The sequence below is a fragment of the Molossus molossus genome, unplaced genomic scaffold, assembly GCF_014108415.1.
Source record: "Molossus molossus isolate mMolMol1 unplaced genomic scaffold, mMolMol1.p scaffold_m16_p_4, whole genome shotgun sequence".
In the NCBI taxonomy this organism is placed as follows: domain Eukaryota; kingdom Metazoa; phylum Chordata; class Mammalia; order Chiroptera; family Molossidae; genus Molossus; species Molossus molossus.
The window spans coordinates 41,860,964-41,882,137 of record NW_023425377.1 but is presented as its reverse complement, the minus strand read 5'-3'; the positions used below and the strand labels follow the sequence as shown (position 1 = coordinate 41,882,137).

At 39.8% G+C, this 21,174-nt stretch overlaps 1 protein-coding gene across 6 annotated transcripts in view; it reads left to right on the top strand.

Annotated features, from left to right (window-relative positions):
• Positions 1–21,174, top strand: part of RAD50 (RAD50 double strand break repair protein) — a 97,546-nt gene that overhangs the window by 52,865 nt on the left and 23,507 nt on the right. For all 6 annotated transcript variants that reach the window (XR_004962010.1, XM_036281686.1, XM_036281681.1 and 3 more), the window contains one exon: positions 5,461–5,588. Coding sequence is in view for 5 of the 6 variants with exons in the window: in XM_036281686.1 (XP_036137579.1) it covers positions 5,461–5,588 (128 nt within the window). In the remaining variant the exon portion in view is untranslated. The remainder of the gene's footprint in view (positions 1–5,460; positions 5,589–21,174) is intronic.

Here is a 21,174-nt window from a genome sequence, read left to right as displayed (position 1 = left end):
ACTACATAAGGCCACCCTGCCAAGACTGGGAATGTCCCAAATGAAAGAACAAGACAAAACTCTCAATAAAGAACTAACTAGAATGAAGACAGGCAGCCTACCAGATAAAGAGTTTAAAACACTGAGTGTACAAATGCTCAGTGAACTTAGAAGAACAGTAGATGAATTCAGTGAGAAATTCAAGAGAGAGACAAAACAAAAAAGAACCAGTCTGAAATGAAGAATATAATAACTGAAATGAAAAATACACTAGAGGGAATCAATAGCAGATCACATGAAGCAGAGAATAAATCAGCAATCTGGAAGATGAAGTAGCATAAAACACCCAATCAGAAGAGTAGAAAGGAAAAAAAGAACTAATGAGGAAGGTTAAAGAGATCTCTGGGACAACATCCAGTGTCCCAACATCACATTATTGAGTTATCAGGAGGGAAGAGAAAGAACAAGGGAGTAAAATCTATTTATACAAATAATGACTGAAAACTTCCCTAACATGACAAAGGAAGTAGACATTTGAATCCAGGAAATGCAGAGAGTCCCAAACAAGATGAACCAAAGAAGCCCACGCCAAGATACATCGTAATTAAAATTGCAAAGGTTAAAGGCAAAGAGCAAATCTTAAAAACAGCAAGAGAAAAGCAGTTAGTCATCTACAAGGGAGCTCCCATAAGAGCTGATTTCTCAACAGAAACTTTGCAGACCAGAACCGATTGACAAGAAATACTCAAAGTGACGAAAAGCAAGGACCTACAACTAAGATTGCTGTACCCAGCAAAGCTATCAATTAGAATCAAAGGACATATGACGAACTTCTCAGACAAGAAAAAGCTAAAAGAGTTCATCACCACTAAACCAGTATTATAAGAAATTTTGCCTGGCACATGTGACTTAGTGGATTGAGTGCCATCCCATGGACTGAGAGGTCCTAGTTTAATATCTGGTGAAGGCACATGCCTGGGTTGTGAGCTTGATCCCCAGCAGGAGGCATGCAGGGGGCAGCCAATTGATATTTCTCTCTCACGTTGATGTTTATCTCTCTCTTTCTCTCTATCTCTTAAAAAAATATCAATAAAAACATTTTTAAAAGAATTTTAAAGGGACTTCTTTTAGAAGAAAATGAAAGATCAAAAATATGAATCAGAAAAGATAGGAAAGGAAAAAATTGTCACTGACAAAGGCAAGCAGTAAAAGCAGTGGATCAGCTAACTAAAAAGTTAGTAATTACAACAGTACATTAAGGCATACACACAAACACAAAATAAGTAAAAAATAATAAAACAAACATGGAGGAGTGAGTAAAAATTATAGTGATTTTAGGTATTTGAACTGAAATGATTATCAACTTAAAAGAGGCTACTATAAATATAGCTTGATATATATGAAGCACATGGTAACTCACAAACCAAAAATCTACAGAGATATACAAGAAATAGAAAGGATTCCAAACGCAGCACATAGAAATGCATTAACATAAAAGAGAGCAAGAGGATAAGAAAGGAACAGAGAATAACTACAAAAACAACCTGAAAATATTAAATAAAATGACAATACTTACATAACTATCAATACATTACTTTTTAATTTATCTTTATTGAAAGTATTACAGATGTCCCTCCTTTTTCTCCCCATTGACACCTTCCTCCCCACTTCCTCCCTACCTGCCCCCCACCCGCCACCTATATTTCACTGTTGTCTGTGCCCATTGGTTATGCATATAAATTATTTGGTTTATCTCTTCCTAAATGTTCCAGTCAAGACATAGGGTAGTTGAATGGATAAAAAAAAAAAAAAAAGCAAGACCTATGCATATGCTGCCTACAGGAGACCCACTTTAGATGATAGACATACAAAAATAAAAGTAAAAGGATGGAGAAAGATATTTTATACAAATGAATTGGAAGAAAAGGCTGGGGTTGCCATATTTATAGTAGACAAAATAGCCTTTTAAAACTAAGGCTAGCCCTGGCTGGTTTGGCTCAGCGGTTAGAGCGTCGGGCTGCGGTCCAGAGAGACCTGGGTTCGGATCCCGCTAAGGGCATGTACCTCGGTTGCAGTTTGTCCCCGGCCCTGCTCGGTCATGCGGGTGGCAGCCACTCGATGTGTTCCTTTCACATCGGTGTTTCTCTCTCTCTCTCTGTTCCTATCTTTCCCTCCCACTCTCCTTCCTGAACAAAAAATGGAAAAATGTCCTCGGGTGAGGATAAAAAATAAAAAACTAAGGCTAAAATGCGTCAGTGAAGGACCCAGCAATTCCACTTCTGAGTATTTATCTGAAGAAACCCAAAACACTAATTTGAAAAGGCATATGCATTTTCATATTCATTATAGCATTATTTGTAATAGCTAAGATATGGAAGCAACCCAAATGTCCACCAATAGATGAATGAATAGCCTGGCTGGTGTGGCTCAGTGGATTGAGTGTCATCCCACGGACTGAGAGGTCCCAGTTTGATCCCTGGTCGGGGCACATACCCAGGTTGCCGATTCCATTCCTGGTGGGGGCTGTGCAGGAGGCAGCCAGTTGATGTTTCTCACATCCATGTTTCCATCTATCTTTCTGAAAAATCAAAAACATACATTTTTTAAATTGACGAATTAATAAAGATGTGGAACACATATACAATGGAATGTTAGTCATAAAAAAGAGTGAAACTTTGCCATTCGCAACAGCATGAGTGGACCTAGAGAGTACAGTCGTCCCTCACCACTTCACGCTTTGACATTCGCGGCTTCACTGTATCACAGTGGCAAGGGATGACTGGCGAAAGTTGAAGTGCGAAGTGGCGAGGGACAACTGTATAGTAAATAAATCCTACTTTGCGGAAATTCATTTATCGCGGTAGAGTCTGGAACTGATCAACCGTGATAACAAGGGCCGACTGTATATATATATATTTTTTTTATCCTCACCCAAAGATATTTTTCCATTTTTTGGACAGATAGAGTGGGAGGAAGAGAGAGAGAGAGAGAGAGAGAAACATCGACGTGAAGGGACACATCGAGTGGCTGCCACCCGCACGACCCAACCAGGGCTGGGGACAAACTGCACCCGAAGTACATGCCCTTAGCGGGAACCGAACCCGGGTCTCTGCAGACCGCAGGCCGACGCTCTAACCGCTGAGCCAAACTGGCCAGGGCGGGCCGACTGTATTATACCAAGTGAAATAAGTTAGAGAAAGAGAAGTACCATATGATTTCACTTACATGTAGAATCTAAAAACAAACCAGCAAAAACTCATACAGAGAACATTTTGAGAGTTGCCAGATGGGATAGGGGATAGGATGATTGAAAGGGGGAAAGGGATTAAAATGTGCAAATAGCCAGTTATAAAAATAGTCACGGGAATGTACAGTACAGTATAGGGAATATAGTCAATAATGTTGTAATAACTATGTATAGTGCCAGGTGGTTACTAGATTTAAGGGGATCACTTTATAAGTTATATATAAATGTCTAATCACTATGTTGTATACCTGAAATTAATACAGTATTATACATCAGCTGTAATTGAAAAATTAATTAAAAATAAATTTTATATTGATTTAGAGAGAGGAAGGGAGAGGGAAAGAGAGAAACATTGATGAGAAAGAACATGGGTTGGCTGCCTCCTACATGCCCCACACTGGGCATTTGGCCCACTGCCTTGGCACGTGCCGTGACCAGGAATCAAACTGGTGACCTCTTCGTGCATGGGTTGATGCTCAACCACTGAGCCACATAGACCAAGCGAAAAATGGATATTTTTTAAAACTTTTTTTTTTCTTTATTGATTTTAGAGGGAGAGGGAAAAGAGAGAGAGAACCATCAACGAGAGAGAACATTGATTGGTCGTCTCCTGCATACCCCCCACTGGGGATTGGACCCATAACCTGGCCATGTGCCCTGACTGGGAATTGAACTGGCAACCTCTTGGTGCATGGGTCTGCACTCAACCACTCAGCCACACTGGCCAGGTGAAAACAGAATTTTTAAAAAAAATAAGTTATTTCATGCAGTCATTAAAGCAAATTCCAGTGTTATGTAATATGAGATGAAATAACGTAGCATGTTCTTTTATTACCAGTAAGGAAAAAGTACAAGGGTAGTCTCCTATGGAAGAATTTTGGAGTGTCACAACAGCTGTAGTGGTGCATTAAGTTGCCTTGGCAACCAAAGGACACTTATACCATATCATTTTAGTTAACTTTAGCTGCTTATAATGACACCTTAAATAAGTTTACATTTGTATTATTATTATTATCAGAAAAACTGATGACAGTTGGGGAAAAACACCCTCTAAATAGTGATTTGTAAATGGGCAGGGTTGGATATGAACGTGAAACATATAAGAAAAGTCCTTCCATGCTTTTCTCCCACCTCCAAATCTGTTTTCCCTGGTGACTCTGTGCCGTTACTGTTGGCAACAAGATATTGCCAAAGATCTGCCTCTCCCTTCCACTTCCCACATGACTTGAGTTTATGTCAGCTGCAGGGGTTACTGAAGGAAGATCCTAGCTCCCTCTTTGAGAAATCTTGACTTTGGCCCTGGCCGGTTTGGCTCAGCGGTTAGAGTGTCGACCTGCGGTCCAGAGAAGTCTTGACTTTGAACTTGTGATGAGTTTTCTATATTTAGGCTTTTATGGTCCAAACCAACATTGTTTCTACAGGAAATTTTTAATATTTTTTTCTTTCTTTTTTTTGGTACGTGACCCTAGTGGGAACTGAACCCAGAACTCTGTTCTGCAGGCCCACACTTCAACCGCTGAGCCAAACTGGCCAGGGCAATTTCTTGTTTTTCTTAATGTTTGTCTCTTGACAACCTAGTCCATTGTAGATACCGGGAAACCTACTGAAATAATTGTGTTGGCATTGCTGCTGCTGCTATGTGATTAGGTCTCTTTAAGGACAAAACTATTCAGTAAGAACAACCAACTTTTAAAATTTTCAGTTCAGTTCAATGGCCATGAAAGTATCATCAAGTACATAGACATTTACTATTTTTGTGGCAATTTCTTATTGCCTTATAAGATTATTATTTGTTAGCTTGAAGGTAAAGATCTTATCTGACATACTTAATAGTATCTAACAGTATTGGACACGTGTGAGGAGACAAATACAACTAGGCAAAAAAATTGAGGGGAGACTTTGATAGTGGTATTGTTATCTTATGATTTTTTAGATCAGTATATTTTATTGTGGGGTTCCTATGCAAGATGATCCAATGGGGTACAGGTATAAACTATTTAAATATTTAGTTATAGTTTTTATTTCATCATGTAAATTTCTATTCTGTGTTTATATGTGCCATCCAGACTAGTCCAGGCTGCAGATTCCTTCACCCTGGCTTATTTTCCCTCTGTGGAGCTGAACATGATTCTAAGTAAGGCAGAACTAGTACTACCTGTCTGCAGTTGCCTGTTAATGAATCACATGTTGATAACTTGATCATTATTGTTAACTGATTTAATATTTACATTTAGATACAAGAAAGATGGCTGCAGGATAACCTTACGTTAAGAAAAAGAAATGAAGAACTAAAAGAAGTTGAAGAAGAAAGAAAACAACATTTGAAGGAAATGGGTCAAATGCAGGTCTTGCAAATGAAAACGTATGTTTTTAAAAATAGTCTTTAGTTTAAATAAAGGCCTATTATTGAATTGTGAAGAATATTCAATACGTGTTTTTAAAAAATGATTTAAACCTTTAGCCTAAGTGTCCCTTGAGACTTACAGGAAAGTGGATGGAGATTTTATACAAGTATATTTCATGGCCATAGGAATTAAGTTACCGAAGAAGTGATACAGAATTTAGAGTCATACTGCAGTGATGGACAGATTAAAAATGCCAAGTCCCCAGATTTCTGCTAGCCTACTTCACAAGATAATGAATGGTACCGAACAAAAAGAATACTGTATATGGCCTGTGGATCCTTCCTGGGTCAGAGCTTGTGCAGTCTATAATATTGCCAAAGTAATTTGACATTGGACACCCATTTTAGATGGTCCCAGTTATAATTATATGACATCCAAGCAGGTTTTTTTTTCTTAGGATTACCCTGAGTCTTCTTTCACCTGGTTTTACTGGTACTTACTATAGTTTCTACCTTCCTGGTGCAGGAGAAAAGATTTTGTTCTTGCCTTGTCTGCCTTAGAGTTAGTTACCTTAAGAACTCTATAAGAACCTGGTTGATGCTAAGGCACTAGACTGCTATAAAAGGTTGTACTCACAAAACAGATTTTTTTAACTACTTCAGTTGATTAAATATAGGTCTCATTTATTCAGCCATTACATGTAAATTTTTCATTTGTGTTCTTGGCTTTACACAAGTGGTTAACCCTGTTATTTTAAAGCATATTTAAAATCTCTTTCATATAATGAAGAAATCAGACTTTATAACTGGAAGAGCCCTTCATCTTTAGCTTCTTCATTTTTTATACATTAGGACACAGACCCAGAAAAAAAATCACAGTAAATTTTAATGAAAGCCAGGAATATGACCCAGATATCCTAGTTCCTAAGTCTCAGTTCTTTAATGATCTCATGTTAGTGCTCCCAGTGGCAAGTGGGAAAAAAGAAAGCTTTTAAAAGAAACTTTTAAACAATTTCTTTTTCTTTATTGATTTTAGAGAGGAAGGCAGAGGGAGAGAGATAGAAATATCAATGAGGCCCTGGCCGGTTTGGCTCCGCGGTTAGAACATCGGCCTGCGGTCCCGAGAGACCCGGGTTCAGTTCCCGCTAAGGGCACGTACCTCGGTTGAAGTTTGTCCCCGGCCCTGGTTGGTCGTGTGGGTGGCAGCTACTCGATGTGTCCCTTTCACACCGATGTTTCTCTCTCTCTCTCTCTCTTTCTCTCTCTCCCTCCCACTCTACCTGAACAAAAAAATGGAAAAGATTTCCTCGGGTGAGGATAAAAAAAAAAAAAAGAAATATCAGTGAGAGAGAATATCAGTTGGCTGCCTCCTGCATGCCCCATACTGGGGATTGGGCCCACAACCTGAGCATGAGCCCTGACCGGGAATCAAACCGGCGACCTCTTGCAAATGGTCGATGCTCAACTACTGAGCCACACCAGCCGGGCTAGCAGTAACTTTTATTTATTTATTTTATTTATTTTAATTAATTTATTTTTGTTACAGATGTTTCTACTTTTTTTCTCCCATTGACACCCTCCTCCCAATCCTGCCCCACTGCGAACATCATTTTCTATGTCCTTGTTTATGCATACTTGCGTATAAGTTACGTGGTTTATCTCTTCCCTCCCCCCCACATCCATCTCTTCTAAGGTTTGTCAGTCTGCACCCTACTTCCATATCTCTGGGTCTATTTGGTTCCTCACCTTGTTTTGTTCATTATATTCCTCAAATAAGTGAGATCATGTAATATTTGTCTTTCTCTAATTGGCTTGTATCGCTTAGGATAACACTCTTCAGGTCCTTCCATGTCATCTCAAAGGATAAGAAATCTCTCTTACAGCTGCATAGTATTTCGTTGTGTATATGTACCACAGCTTTTTTATTCACTCATCTATTGTTGGAAACTTGGGCTGTTTCCCCAGATCTTAACAATTATAAATAGTGCTACTATGAACATAGGGGTACATATATTTTTTCTGATTTGTGTTTCAGACCTCTTAGGGTATATTCCTAGAAGTGGGATCACTGAGTCAAATAGCAGTTCAATTTTTAATTTTTTGAGGAAACTCCATAATTTTTTCCATAGTGGCTACCCCAACCAATCTGCATTCCCACCAGCAGTGTGCTAGAGTCCCCTTTTCTCCACACCCTCACCAGCACTTCTTTGATGATTTGTTGATGGCAGCCATTCTATCAGGTGTGACGTGATACCTCATAGTTTTAATTTGCATCTCTATGATGATTAGTGACATTGAGCATTTTTTCATATGTGTCTTGGCCATTTGTATGTCCTGTGTGGAGAGGTGTCTATTTAGGTCCTCTGCCCATTTTTTAATTGGGTTCTTTACTTCCTTTTGTTGAGTTGTACGAGTACTCTATTTATATTGGAAATAAGCCCTTATCTGATATATCATTGGAAATTATGCTTTCCCATATAGTGGGTTTCCTTTCTATTTTGATGGTTGTTTCTTTTGCTGTGCAGAAGCTTTTTAGTTTGTTATAGTCCCATGTGTTCATTTTTCTCTTTGTTTCTATTATCTTAGGTATTGTATCAGTGAAAGTTCTGCTGCGTGTGATGTCTGAAATTTTGTTGCTGCATTTTCTTCTAGGATTTTTGTAGATTCATGGGTCACATTTAAGTCTTTTATCCATTTTGAGTTTATTCTTGTGTATGGTGTAATTTGGTAGTCTAGCTTCTTTATTTTGCATGTAGCTGTCCAATTTTCCCAACACCATTTATTGAAGAGGCTGTCTTTACTCCACCATATGCTCTTGCCAACTTTGTCAAATATTAATTGAGGATAATGACTTGGGTCAATTTCTGGGTTGTCTGTTCTGTTCCATTGATCTATATGCCTGTTCTTGTGCCAGTACCAGGCTGTTTTGATTATCCTGGCTTTGTAGTATAAACTGATATCCGGTATTGTGATCCCGCCTACTTTGTTCTTTTTTTCTCAAGATTGCTGTGGCTATTCAGGGTCTTTTTGAGTTCCATATAAGCTTTTGGACTATTTTGGTCTAGTTCCATGACATATGTTGTTGGTATTTTAATGGGGATTGCATTGAATCTATAGATTTCTTCAGGTGGAATGGGCATTTTAATGATGTTGATTCTTCCAATCCATGAACAAGGTATATGCTTTCACTTTTTTATATCTTCCTCTATTTGTTTTTTCAGTAACTTGTAGTTTTCTGCGAATAGGTCCTTTACTTTTTTTGTTAAGTTTATTCCTAGGTATCTTCATTTTTTTTGCCGCAGTGGTAAATGGGGTTGCATTTTTAGTTTCTCTTTCATTGAGTTCGTTGTTGGTGTGTAAGAATGCTGTCGAGGACTTCCGGTCAAAATGGCGGCGTAGGTAAACACGGTATCGCGTCCTCCCACAACCACATCAAAGTTACAACAAAACGATGGAACAATCATCATTCAGAACCACCTGAAATCCAGCTGAATGGAAGTCCTACAACTACGGAATTAAAGCAGCAGCCACATCCAGACTGGTAGGAGGGGTGGAGGGGCGGAGGCGCGACGGGCTGGTCCCACACCCATGTGTGGCGGATAAAAATCAGGACACCTCGGCTGGGAAGGTCCTTCCTGGGAACTGAGGGGTCCCCGTCCCACACCAGGTGCCCCGCTCAGGGTTCCAGTGCCAGGAAGAGAAGTCCCCATAAATTCTGGCTGGAAAAACCAGCGGGAACTGAGGCTCAGGGAGGCTGAGGCGGCTGGAGCCCCAGGCAGCTCCCTAAAGGGCCCGCGCACGGACTTATCAGACTCTCTCCCTCTAAGCTTGGAGGGGAGGCAGCTCGAGGGGCACCAGAGACATACAGGGAAGAACTGAGCTGTTTGGCACTGGAGCGAGGGCTGGAGAGGGGGCTTTCTCCGGGACAGACGTGCTGTCAGAGGCCTTTGTTCCTTTGGAGAGCCCTTCCCTGGGACAGCAGACAGCCTCCATATCTGGGACTCCCAGCAACCTGGCTCACGCTGGTAGCCCCACCCTGGTGACTCCTTGAGGCCCCGCCCCACCCAACTATCAGGCCCAGCCAAGTTGTTGCCACTTGCTTAACCATAGGATTGGCCTGTCTTGGATCCTGCTTCAGGTTTTTCCTAAATTCTTTCAAGCTGCATTTGGTCTCAGCTAGCCCCATACCTCTCGTTAAGTAATACACAGAAACAAACACAGAAAGGCAGCCAAAATGAGGAGACAAAGAAACAGGTCCCAAATGAAAGAACAGAACAAAACCCCAAGAAAAGAACTAAGCAAAATGGAGATAAGCAACGTAACAGATGCTGAGTTCAAAATACTGCTTATAAGGATGCTCAAGGAACTCAGTGAGAACCTCAGTGAACTTAGTGAGGGCCTCAAGAGCATAATAAAGGACGAGTCAGAAATGAAGGAGGCATTAACTGAAATAAAGAATAATTTACACAGATTCAATAGTAGAGTACGTAAATCCAAGAAGCAAACCATTGATTTGGAATATAAGGAAGCAAAAAACGCCCAATCAGAACAGCAAAAAGAAAAAAGAATCCAAAAATATGAGGAGAGTGTAAGGAGCCTCTGGGACAACTTCAAGCATGCCAACATTCGCATCTTGGGGGTGCCAGAAGGAGAAGAGAGAGAACAAGAAATCGAAAACCTGTTTGAAACAATAATGGCAGAAAACTTTCCTAACTTGGTGAAGGGAACAGACATACAAGTCCAGGAAGCACAGAGAGTCCCAAACAAGATGAACCCCAAGAGGCCCACACCAAGACACATCATCATCAAAATGCAAAAGGTTCAAGACAAAGAGAATCTTGAAAGCAGCAAGAGAAAGGCAGCTAGTTACCTGCAAGGGAGTTCCCATAAGGCTGTCAGCTGATTTCTCAAAAGAAACTTTGCAGGCAAGAAGGGAGTGGCAAGAAATATTCAGAGTGATGAAAACCAAGAACCTACAACCAAGATTACTCTATCCTGCAAAGCTGTCATTTAGAATCGATGGCCATATAAAGAGTTTCCCAGGCAAGAAAAAGTTGAAGGAGTTCATCACCACCAAACCGTTATTATATGAAATGTTGAAGGGTCTTTTTGAAGAAAAAGATAAAATATATAAACAAACTAAATGGCAATGAATACATATCTATCGACAATGGAATCTACAAACAAAATGAACAGGTAGAACAGAAACATTCTCATAGATACAGAGAACATTTTGTTGGTTGCCAGTTGGGAGGGGGTTTGGGGGAATGAGTGAAAAAAGTGAAGGGATTAAGAAGTACAGATTCAGCCCTGGCCAGTTTGGCTCAGCGGTTAGAGCGTCGGCCTGCGGTCCGGAGAGACCCGGGTTCGGTTCCCGCTAAGGGCACGTACTTCGGTTGCAGTTTGTCCCTGGCCCTGGTTGGTCGTGCGGGTGGCAGCCACTTGATGTGTCCCTTCACGTCGATGTTTCTCTCTCTCTCTCCCTTCCTCTCTCTCCCTCCCACTCTATCTGTACAAAAAATGGAAAAATATCCTCGGGTGAGGATAAAAAAAAAAGAAGTACAGATTCATTGCTAGACTGACAAACCTCAAAGGGAAAGGGGTTGGGGGATGGGAAGAAATAAACCAAAGAATTTATATGCATAACCAATGGACACAGACAATAGTGTTGAAAAAGGCGGGAGTGCGGAGGAGGGGGTCAATGGGGGGAAAATGAGGAACATCTGTAATATATTCTACATTCAACAATAAAGATTAAAAAAATAAAAAGTATTTGAAAACCAAAAAAAAAAAAATGCCATCGATATCTTATCATTAATTTTGTATTCTGCTACTTTGCCAAATTCATTTATTAAATCTAGTAGATTTTTTATGTAGTCACTAGGGTTTTCTATGTACAGTATCATGTCATCTGCAAATAATGACAGTTTCACTTCCTCCTTTCTAATTTGGATTCCTTTTATGTTTTCTTCATGTGTAATAGATGTGGCCAAGACTTCCAGTACTATGTTAGATAAGAGTGGAGAGAGTGGGCATCCCTGTCTTGTTCCTGTTCTTAAGGGAAATGCGTTCCGTGTTTGCTCATTGAGTATGATGTTGCCTGTTGGATTTTCATATATGGCCTTTATTATGTCAACATATGATCCCTCTAGTCCCACATCGCTGAACGTTTTTATCAAAAATGGGTGCTGGATTTTGTCGAATGCTTTTTTAACATCTATTGATATGATCATATGGTTCTTATCTTTCATTTTGTTTATGTGGTGTATTACATTTATTGATTTTTGGATATTGTATCATCCTTGCCTTCCTTGGATGAATCCTGCTTGGTTATGATGAACACTTTTTTTGATGTATTGCTGGATCCGGTTTACTAATATTTTGTTAAGGATTTTGGCATTTATGTTCATCAGGGATATTGGCCTGTAGTTTTCTTTCTTTGTCGTGTCTTTATCTGGTTTTGGAACTAGAGTTATGTTGGCCTTATAAAATGGGTTTGGAAGTCTTCCGTCTTCCTGGATTTTTTTGGAATAGTTTGAGGAGAATGGATGTTAGATGTTTGAATGTTTGGTAAAACTTCCCCATGAAGCCTCCAGGTCCTGGGCTTTTGTTTGCTGGAAGTTTCTTGATTACATATTCAGTTTCCTTAGTTGTTATTGGTCTATTCAAGTTTTCTATCTCTTCCTAGTTCAGTTTTGGGAGATTTTGTGTTTCTAGAAATTTTTCAATTTCACCTAGATTGTTCAATTTTTTGGCATAATTATTCGTAGTATGTTTTAATGATCCTTTGTATTTCTGTGGTGTCAGTTGTTACTTCTCTTTCATTTCTGATTTTGTTTATTTGGGTCTACTCTTTTTGTTTTTTGGTGAGTCTGGCTAAGGGTCCATCAATCTTGTTTATCTTTTCAAAGAACCAGCTGTTTGTTTCATTGGTCTTTTGAATTGTTTTTGTAGTTTCTATGTCGTTTATTTTTGGTCTGACCTTCACTACGTCCCTCCTTTTACCTGCTCTTGGGTTTTCTTTTTGTTTACTTTCTAGTTCTTTGAGTTGTAGGGTTAGAAAATTAACTAGGAATTTTTCTTGTTCTTATTTTTTAAATTTTTTAGTTGATTTATTTTTATTATTAATTTTTTTGTTACAGATGTTTCTACCTTTTTCTCCATTGACAAAAGAGAGATGTTCCCTCCTCTCCCCCCCGCCCCGACCCCAGCATTGTTATCTATGTCCATGGTTATGCATACATGCATATAAGTTCTGTGGTTTATCTCTTCCATTTTGTTTCTTGAGATAGGCCTGTAGTGCTATGAACTTCCCTTTCAGAACTGCTTTGCTGCATCCCATAGATTTTGTGTGTTGTATGTTCATTTTCATTGGTTTCCAGGAATTTTTAAATTTCTTCCTTGATCTTTTTGTAACCCATTCATTGTTTTATAACATGCTATTTAGCCTCCATGTGTTTGAATGTTTTTGCGTGTTTTTGTTATAATTGATTTCTAGTTTCATGCCATTGTCATCTGAGAAGATGCATGATACAATTTCAATCTGCTTGAATTTGTAGAGATTTACTTTTTGTCCTAACATGATGTCTATCTGTGAGAATGTCCTGTGTGCACTTGAGAAGAATGTATATTCTGCTGCTTTGGGGTGAAATGGTCTGTAAATATCAATTAAGTCCAACTGATCTAGTTTGTGATTTAAGGACTCTGTGTACTTGTTAATTTTTTGTCTAGAAGATCTATCCAGCGGTGTCAGTGGGGTATTAAAATCACCCACAATGATTGTATTGCTATTGATCTTACCCTTGAAGTCCTCCAGAAGTTTTGTGTTTTTTTTTTTTTTAATTTATTTTTGTTATAGGTGTTTCTCTTTTTTCCCCATTGACACCCTCCTCCCCATCCCCCTGACCCCATCCCCAGCTTTGTTGTCCATGTCTATTGGTTATGCATAAATGCATGTAAGTTCTGTGATTTATCTATTCTCCTACCCCCTCGTCTAAGGGTTGTCAGTCTGTACCCTACTTCCACGTCTCTGGGTCTACCCTGTTCCTCAGACTGTTATGTTTATAATATTCCACAAATAAGTGAGATCATGTGATATTTCTCTTTCTCTGCTTGGCTTGTTTTGCTGAGGATAGTACTTTCCAGGTCCCTCCATGTCGTCTCAAAGGATATGAGATCTTTCTTTCTTATAGCTACATAGTACTCTATTGTGTATATGTAGCACAGCTTTTTTATCCATTTGTCTACTGATGGACACTTGGCCTGTTACCAGATCTTAGCTATTGTGAGTAGTGCTGCTATGAACATGGGGGTACTTATATTCTTTCTGAATGCTGTTTCAGGCTTCTTAGGGTATATTCCTAGAAGTGGGATCACTGGGTCAAATGGTAATTCAATTTTTAATTTTTTGAGGTAACACCATATTGTTTTCCATAGTGTCTGCACCAATCTGCATTCCCACCAGCAGTGTACTGGAGTCCCCTTTTCTCCACACCCTTGCCAACACTTGTTGTTTGATGATTTGTTGATAGTGGCCATTCTGACAGGTGTGAGGTGATATTTCATTGTTGTTTTAATTTGCATCTCTCTGATGATTAGTGATGTTGAGCATTTCGTCATATGTCTCTTTAGCCATTTGTATGTCCTGCTTGGAGAGGTGTCTATTTAGTTCCTCTGCACATTTTTTAATTGGGTTCTTTGTCTTCCTTTTGTTGAGTTGTATGAGCACCCCATATATTTTGGAAATTAACCCCTTATCTAATGTATCATTGGCATTTATGTTCTCCCATACAGTTGATTCCCTTTCCATATTAATAGTTGTTTCTTTTGCTGTGCAGAAGCTTTTGAGTTTGATGTAGTCCCATGTGTTCATTTTTTCCTTTGTTTCTGTTGCCATAGTGAAAATTTTGCTGCGTATGACATTCGAAATTTTGTTGCCTATATTTTCTTCTAGTGTTTTTATGGATATACAAGTCACATTTAAGTGTTTTATCTATTTTTAGTTTATTTTTGTGTATGGTGTAAGTAGATGGTCTAGTTTTATTGTTTTGCATGTAGCTGTACAATTTTCCCAACACCATTTATTAAAGAGGCTATCTGTACTTTATTGTATGCTCTTGCCACCTTTGTCAAATATTAATTGAGCATAATGTCTTGGGTCAACTTTCAGGTTCTCTGTTCTGTTCCATTGGTCTGTATGCCTGTTCTAGTGCCAATAACAGGCTGTTTTGATTACAGTGGCTTTGTAGTATTAACCTGATATCCGGTATTGTGATCCTACCTATTTTATCCTTTATTTTCAAGATTGCTGTGGCTATTCAGGGTCTTTTTTGGTTCCATATGAACTTTTGAAGTATTTATTCTAGTTCTGTGAAATATGTCATTGGTATTTTGATGGGGATTTCATTGAATCTATAGATTGCTTTGCGTAATATGGACATTTTAATGATGTTGATCCTTCCAATCCATGGACAAGGTATGTGCTTCCACTTTTTTATATCTTCCTCTATTTCTTTTTTCAATGTCCTGTAATTTTCTGCAAATAGATCTTTGACTTTTTTGGTTAAGTTTATTCCTAGGTATCTTAATTATTTTGCCGCGATGGTAAATGGAATTGTTTTTTTAGTTTCTCTTTCTGTAAATTCATCATTGGTATCAATTTCTTGACATTAATTTTGTATTGTGCTACTTTGCCAAATTCATTTATTAAGTTTAGTAGATTTTTTTTTTTTTCATCCTCACCTGAGGACATTTTTCCATGTTTTGTTCAGATAGAGTGGGAGGGAGGGAGAGAGAGAAACATCGACGCGAAAGGGACACATCGAATGGTCGCCACCCGCACAACCCAACCAGGGCCAGGAACAAACTGCAACCAAAGTTACGTGCCCTTAGCGGGAACCAAACCCGGGTCTCTCCGGACCGCAAGCCGACGCTCTAACTACTGAGCCAACCTGGCCACGGCAAGTCTAATAGGTTTTTGATGGAGGCTTTAGGGTTTTCTATGTTTAATATCATGGCATCTGTGAATAATGATAGTTTTACTTCCTCTTTTCCGGTTTGGATGCCTCTTATTTTTTCTTCATGTCTGATTGCTGTGGCTAAGACTTCCAGTACTATGTTAAATAAGAGTGGTGAAAGTGGGCTTTTCTGTCTTGTTCCTATTCTTAAGGGTAATGCTTTTACTTTTTGCCCATTGAGTATGATATTGGCTATAGGTCTTTTATATATGCACTTTATTATGTCGAGATATGATCCCTCTGTTCCCACATTGCTGAGCATTTTTATCAGAAATGGGTGCTGAATTTTGTCGAATGCTTTTTCAGCATCTATTGATATCATGTGGTTTTTATCTTTCATTTTGTTTATGTGGTCTATCACATTTATTGATTTGCGAATATTATACCATCCTTGCTTCCCTTTGATGAATCCCACTTGGTCATGGTGAATAATTTTTTTGATGTATTGCTGGATTCGATTAGCTAGTATTTTGGTAAGGATTTTGGCATTTATGTTCATCAGGGAAATTGGCCTGTAGTTTTCTTTTTTTGTAGTGTCTTATCTGGTTTTGGAATTAGAATTATGCTGGCCTCATAAGACGAGTTTGGAAGTCTTCTTTCTTCTTAAATTTTTTGAAATAGTTTGAGAATGGGTGTTAGTTCTTCTTTGAATGTTCAAATGTCTTTGTATGTTCTTGCAATTGATTTCTAGTTTTATGCCATTGTGATCTGAGAAGATGCTTGATTGATTTCAGTCTTCTTGAACTTGTAGAGACTTAGTTTATGTCCTAACATGTGGTCTATCTTTAGGATGTCCCATGTGCACTTGAGAAGAATATGAATTCTGTATAGTTTTGGGGTATAATTCTCTGTAGATAGCTATGAAATCCGTTTGGTCTATTGCTTCATTTAGAGTCTTTGTTTCCTTGTTAATTTTTTTCTAGGAGATCTATCCAGTGATGTCAGTGGGGTGTTGCAGTCGCCTGCTGTGATTGTATGGCTGTCAATTTCTCATTTGAATTCCTCCAGAAGATTTTTTTTTAAATTCTCACTCGAGGACACTTTTCGATATTTTGTTCAGATATAGTGGGGGCGGGGGAGAGAAACTTCGACGTGAACTGGACACATCAAGTGGTTGCCACCCACATGACCCACCCAGTTGGTTGCCGGGGACAAACTGCAACCAAGGTATGTGCCCTTAGCGGGAACCGAACCCAGGTCTCTTCAGACCGCAGGCCGACGCTCTAACCACTGAGCAAAATTGGCCAGGGCCTTCCAGAAGATTTTTAATATATTTTGTTGCTCCTATATTGGGCGCATATATGTTTACCAAGGTTATATCTTCCTGTTGGATAGATCCTTTCAATATTATGTAATGACCTTCTTTGTCTCTAGTTAAGGCTTTCATTTTGAAATCTGTTTTATCAGATATGAGTCTTGCTACCCCATCTTTTTTTTTCCCTTTCCGTTTGCGTGGAAGATTTTTTTTATCCCTTCACTTTCAACCTATGTGAGTCTTTTGTTGTGAGGTGGGTCTCTTGTAAACAAGATACAGTATATATGAGTCGTGCTTTCTTATCCAACCAGCTATTCTGTGTCTTTTTATTGAAGTATTCAGTCCATTTACATTTAAGGTGATTATCGATATGTACTTATTTATTGCCATTTTTGTTCAGTGTGGTTATAGTTTTCTTTCTATTTCTTCTACTAATTACAGCAGTCCTTTTAACATTTCTTGTAGTGCTGGTTTGGTGTTCAAACATTCCCTTGGCCTATTTTGTCTGGGAAGCTCTTTATTTGACCTTCTATTTTGAATTATGGCCTTGCTGGGTAGAGTAGTCTTGGATTCAGATTCCTGTTTTTCATGACCTTGATTACTTCATGCCATTCTCTTCTGTCCTGTAGTGTTTCTGGTGAAAAGTCAACTCATAGCCTTATGGGGGTTCCTTTGTAGGTAACCTGTTGCTTATCTCTTGCTGCCTTTAGGATTCTCTCTTTGTCTTTAATTTTTGGCATTTTAATTTTTATGTGTGTTGGTGTGGGCCTGTTTGGGTTCTTCTTACTTGGGGCTCTCTGTGCTTCTTGAACTTGAATGCCTTCTTTCGTCACCAAATTAGGCAAGTTTTCTGTCACTATTTCTTCAAATATATTCTCTAACCCTTGTTCATTTTCTTCTTCATCTGGGACTCCTATGATGTGAATACTGTTACATTTCCTGTTGTCCCACAGTTCTCTTAAGCTGTCTTTCTGTTTTTTAATTGTTTTTTTTTTCTTTTGGTTTTCTGATTGGTTGATTTTTTTTCTACCCTCTCTTCTAATTCACTAATCTGTCCTCAGCTTCCTCTACTCTGCTGTTTAGTCCTCCCAGTGTGTTCTTTATTTCTGCTATGTCATTCTTCATTTCTTCTTGGTGGTTTTTCATTTCCAGTTGGTTGATTTTCAGTGTTTCTATGTCTTTACTCATGGTGTTGAATTCCTTACTCATGCTGTTGAGCTTCCTCAAGATCATGGCTCTGAATTCTACCTCTGATAACTTGCCTAACTGCATTTCATTTATCTCATCTTTGGTAGAGGTCTTTCATTTGGGATTTGTTTCCGTGTTTCACCATTGTGGCTATCTCAGTGGGTTTTGGAGCCTGCCAAGTTTTCCCTGTGATTGTTGGTGTTCTGCTATTTTTTGCTCCCTCTACTGTGTTAGGATGAGTGTAGGAGGACCCACATTAAACACCACTGTCAAGTCTTACTTTTCTGGGTAGATTTGCAAGCTCAGGAACAGTTCAGTCATCCTCTAGCTTTTTGCCTGGAGGCTATTAAGTCTCAGTTACTAGAAGAGCCTTGGGTTCTCTGTTGAATGAAAAACTCCCTCAGGTGTTCAAAGTAAGAGGATTTCCTGAGGTTGGGGCAGATGCCGGTTGTTAATGAACCTCAGTTTGTATATTTCAATGGCCCACCTGGGTTGGGTTGAATCTCTGAGGGAGGGGCCATCGCCTCTCCCCAGAATCCTTTGAAGGAGTAAGAAGGCCACTGTCCTGTGTGGCCACAACTTATCAAAAGCTCTGAGTGCCCCCCAAATCCCGAGTGTCCCCACACAGTTCCAGTCTAGTCCGCCCTCCCTGTGCCAAAGCCCAAGGTGAGTGCCTGTATCTATTTTAGAGTCTGTCCTGGCTCTGCGTTGTGGAGCGGGCTTGGGATTTTAACCCCAGGGCGCTACTCACAGCTCAGACCGCTGCTGTTCATGGGCTCCCAGCCCGCCGCTCTTACCTCCGCAGTCCTACCAGGATCGATTCAGTGTCCCTGGTGATATGGTTCTTGCAAGCTGCTTTTCTGTTGCTTTTTCCCAATGATTTGTCTTTATTTCAGTTGTAATTCCAGTTTGGTTCTGGGAGATGATCTGTGTAGCTGCCATTCACTCTGCCACATTTTGGAATCTCTCTTCACATGTTCACATTAAATCTACTTCTACACATTGAATAATTCCCTGAATCCCCCAAAATCCAGACGTTTTTTAATATATTCTGATGGTCCTGTATTTGGTGCATATATGTTTACCAGGGTTACATCCTCCTATTGGATTGATCCTTTTAATATTATATAGTGACTTTCCTTGTCTCTTATTATGACCCTTATTTTGAAGTCTATCTTATAAGATATGAGTATTGCTATACCAACTTTTTTTTCATTTCCATTTGCTTGGAAAATTTTTTCCATCCCTTCACTTTCATCCTATGTGAGTCTTTTGTTGAGGTGGGTCTCTTGTAGACAGCATATGTATGGATCATGTATTTTTATCCAATCAACTACCCTATGTCTTTTGATTGGATCATTAACCCATTTACATTTAAGGTTATTATTGATAGATACTTATTAGTTGCCATTTTTATTTTATGCCTGTGTGTCTCTGTCTCTGTCTCTCTCTCTCTCTGTCTCTCTCTCTCTCTCTCTCTGTTTCTTCTCCTTACAACAGTCTCTCCAACATTTCTTGCAGTGCTGGTTTGGTGGTGGTAAATTCTTTTAGCTTTTTTTGTGTGTGTAAATCTCTTTATTTCTCCTTCAATTTTGAATGATGGCCTTGCTGGATAGAGTAGTCTTGGACTCAGACCCTTGCATTGCATTACTTTGTATACTTCATGCCTTTCCCTTCTGGCCTACTCATGAGAAATCAGCTGACAATCTAATGGGAGCTCCCTTGTAGGTAACCTTCTGTCTCTCTCTTGCTTGCTTTAAGATTCTTTGTCTTTAATGTTTACCATTTTTATTATGATTTGTCTAGCTGTGGGTGTTTTGGGGATCATCTTGCTTGGAACTCTCTCTGTTTCCTGGACTTGTGTGACTTTTTTCTTCACCAAATTAGGGAATTTTTCTGTCATTATTTCTTCAAAAACGATGTGAATGTTGTTACTCTCCTCCTGTTTTTTAATTTTTTTCCCCATTTGCTGTTCTATTTGGGCTTTTTTTCTACCTTGTCTTCTAACTCAGTGATTTGGTCTTCAGCTTCTTCTAATCTACTGTTGAATCCTTCTAAGGTATTTTTCATATCAGTTATGTTGTTATTTCCTCTTGATTTTTATTTATAGCTTCTACCTCTTTTTTCAAGCTGATGTAGTTCCTACTGAGCTCGCCATAACTGTCATTAAGTTGCTTGTAGTTCTCACTGAATTGTTTGAGCACCCTTAAAATCATTGCTTTGAATTCTTTATCTGACAAATTGCTTTCTTCCATTTCATGTAGTTCTTTTTCTGGTGATTCCTTCTTTTCTTTCATTTGGGTGTTGTTTCTTTGTCTCCCCATTTTAGCCGTCTGGTCGTTCTAGACCCAGTGAGGGATGTTGGGATGTGTAGGCAGGTCATTGTGTATCAAATAAGGCTGCTGTGGCTCCCAGACTGTTCTGGTGCGTGGCAACTTTTGCCTGCTGTGGGTCCTGGAGAATTGACTACTGGTGGCTGGTATTGGTCTGTCTTAGGCACTGCTGCTAGATCGCATGGACCCCATGGGGGCCGTAGGCAGCTGTTCACACAGACCCCACTGGAGCTGTGGTCCCCACCGGTGCCACAGGTAGCTGTATCACACGGACCCCACTGAAGCCATGGTCCCCACAGGTGCCACAGGCAGCTGTGTTTTGCGAACCTCCCTGGAACCCTGAGTCCTGCCGCTGGCAGCTAGGGAATACTGCTCCTGATGGGGCTCAAGACCTCAGACTCTGCTGATGCTTTTGGCGATGGGTCTCAGCTGCTGATCTGTGCTGCTACCTGGGGATGGATGTCTGCTCCAGAGTGTTTGTTGCTGGGAGGGTGTTTCTGCTCTGTTCAGACTGCTGCTGTGGGGGATGGTGCCAGGTTCTCAGCCGCTTGCGGCTTCCGCAGCAGGCACCTTGACAGTGCCGCTACTGTGCACTGGTCTGTGTTGACACAGTGGGGTCCACTGGTACGATGGTGTGAGGTGCACTGTTGGGTCAGGTCACTGGACCCTTGCCACTCCCTCTGCCGCCTCCCAGCCACACAGGGAGAAGCACCCTGAGGAGCTGCTTATTGTGGTAGATGGCTGCTCCCTGTCCACAGCACAGGAAGCTTTTGCCCCACATTTCTGCACTGCTTGAGGTTGCTCATCCACAC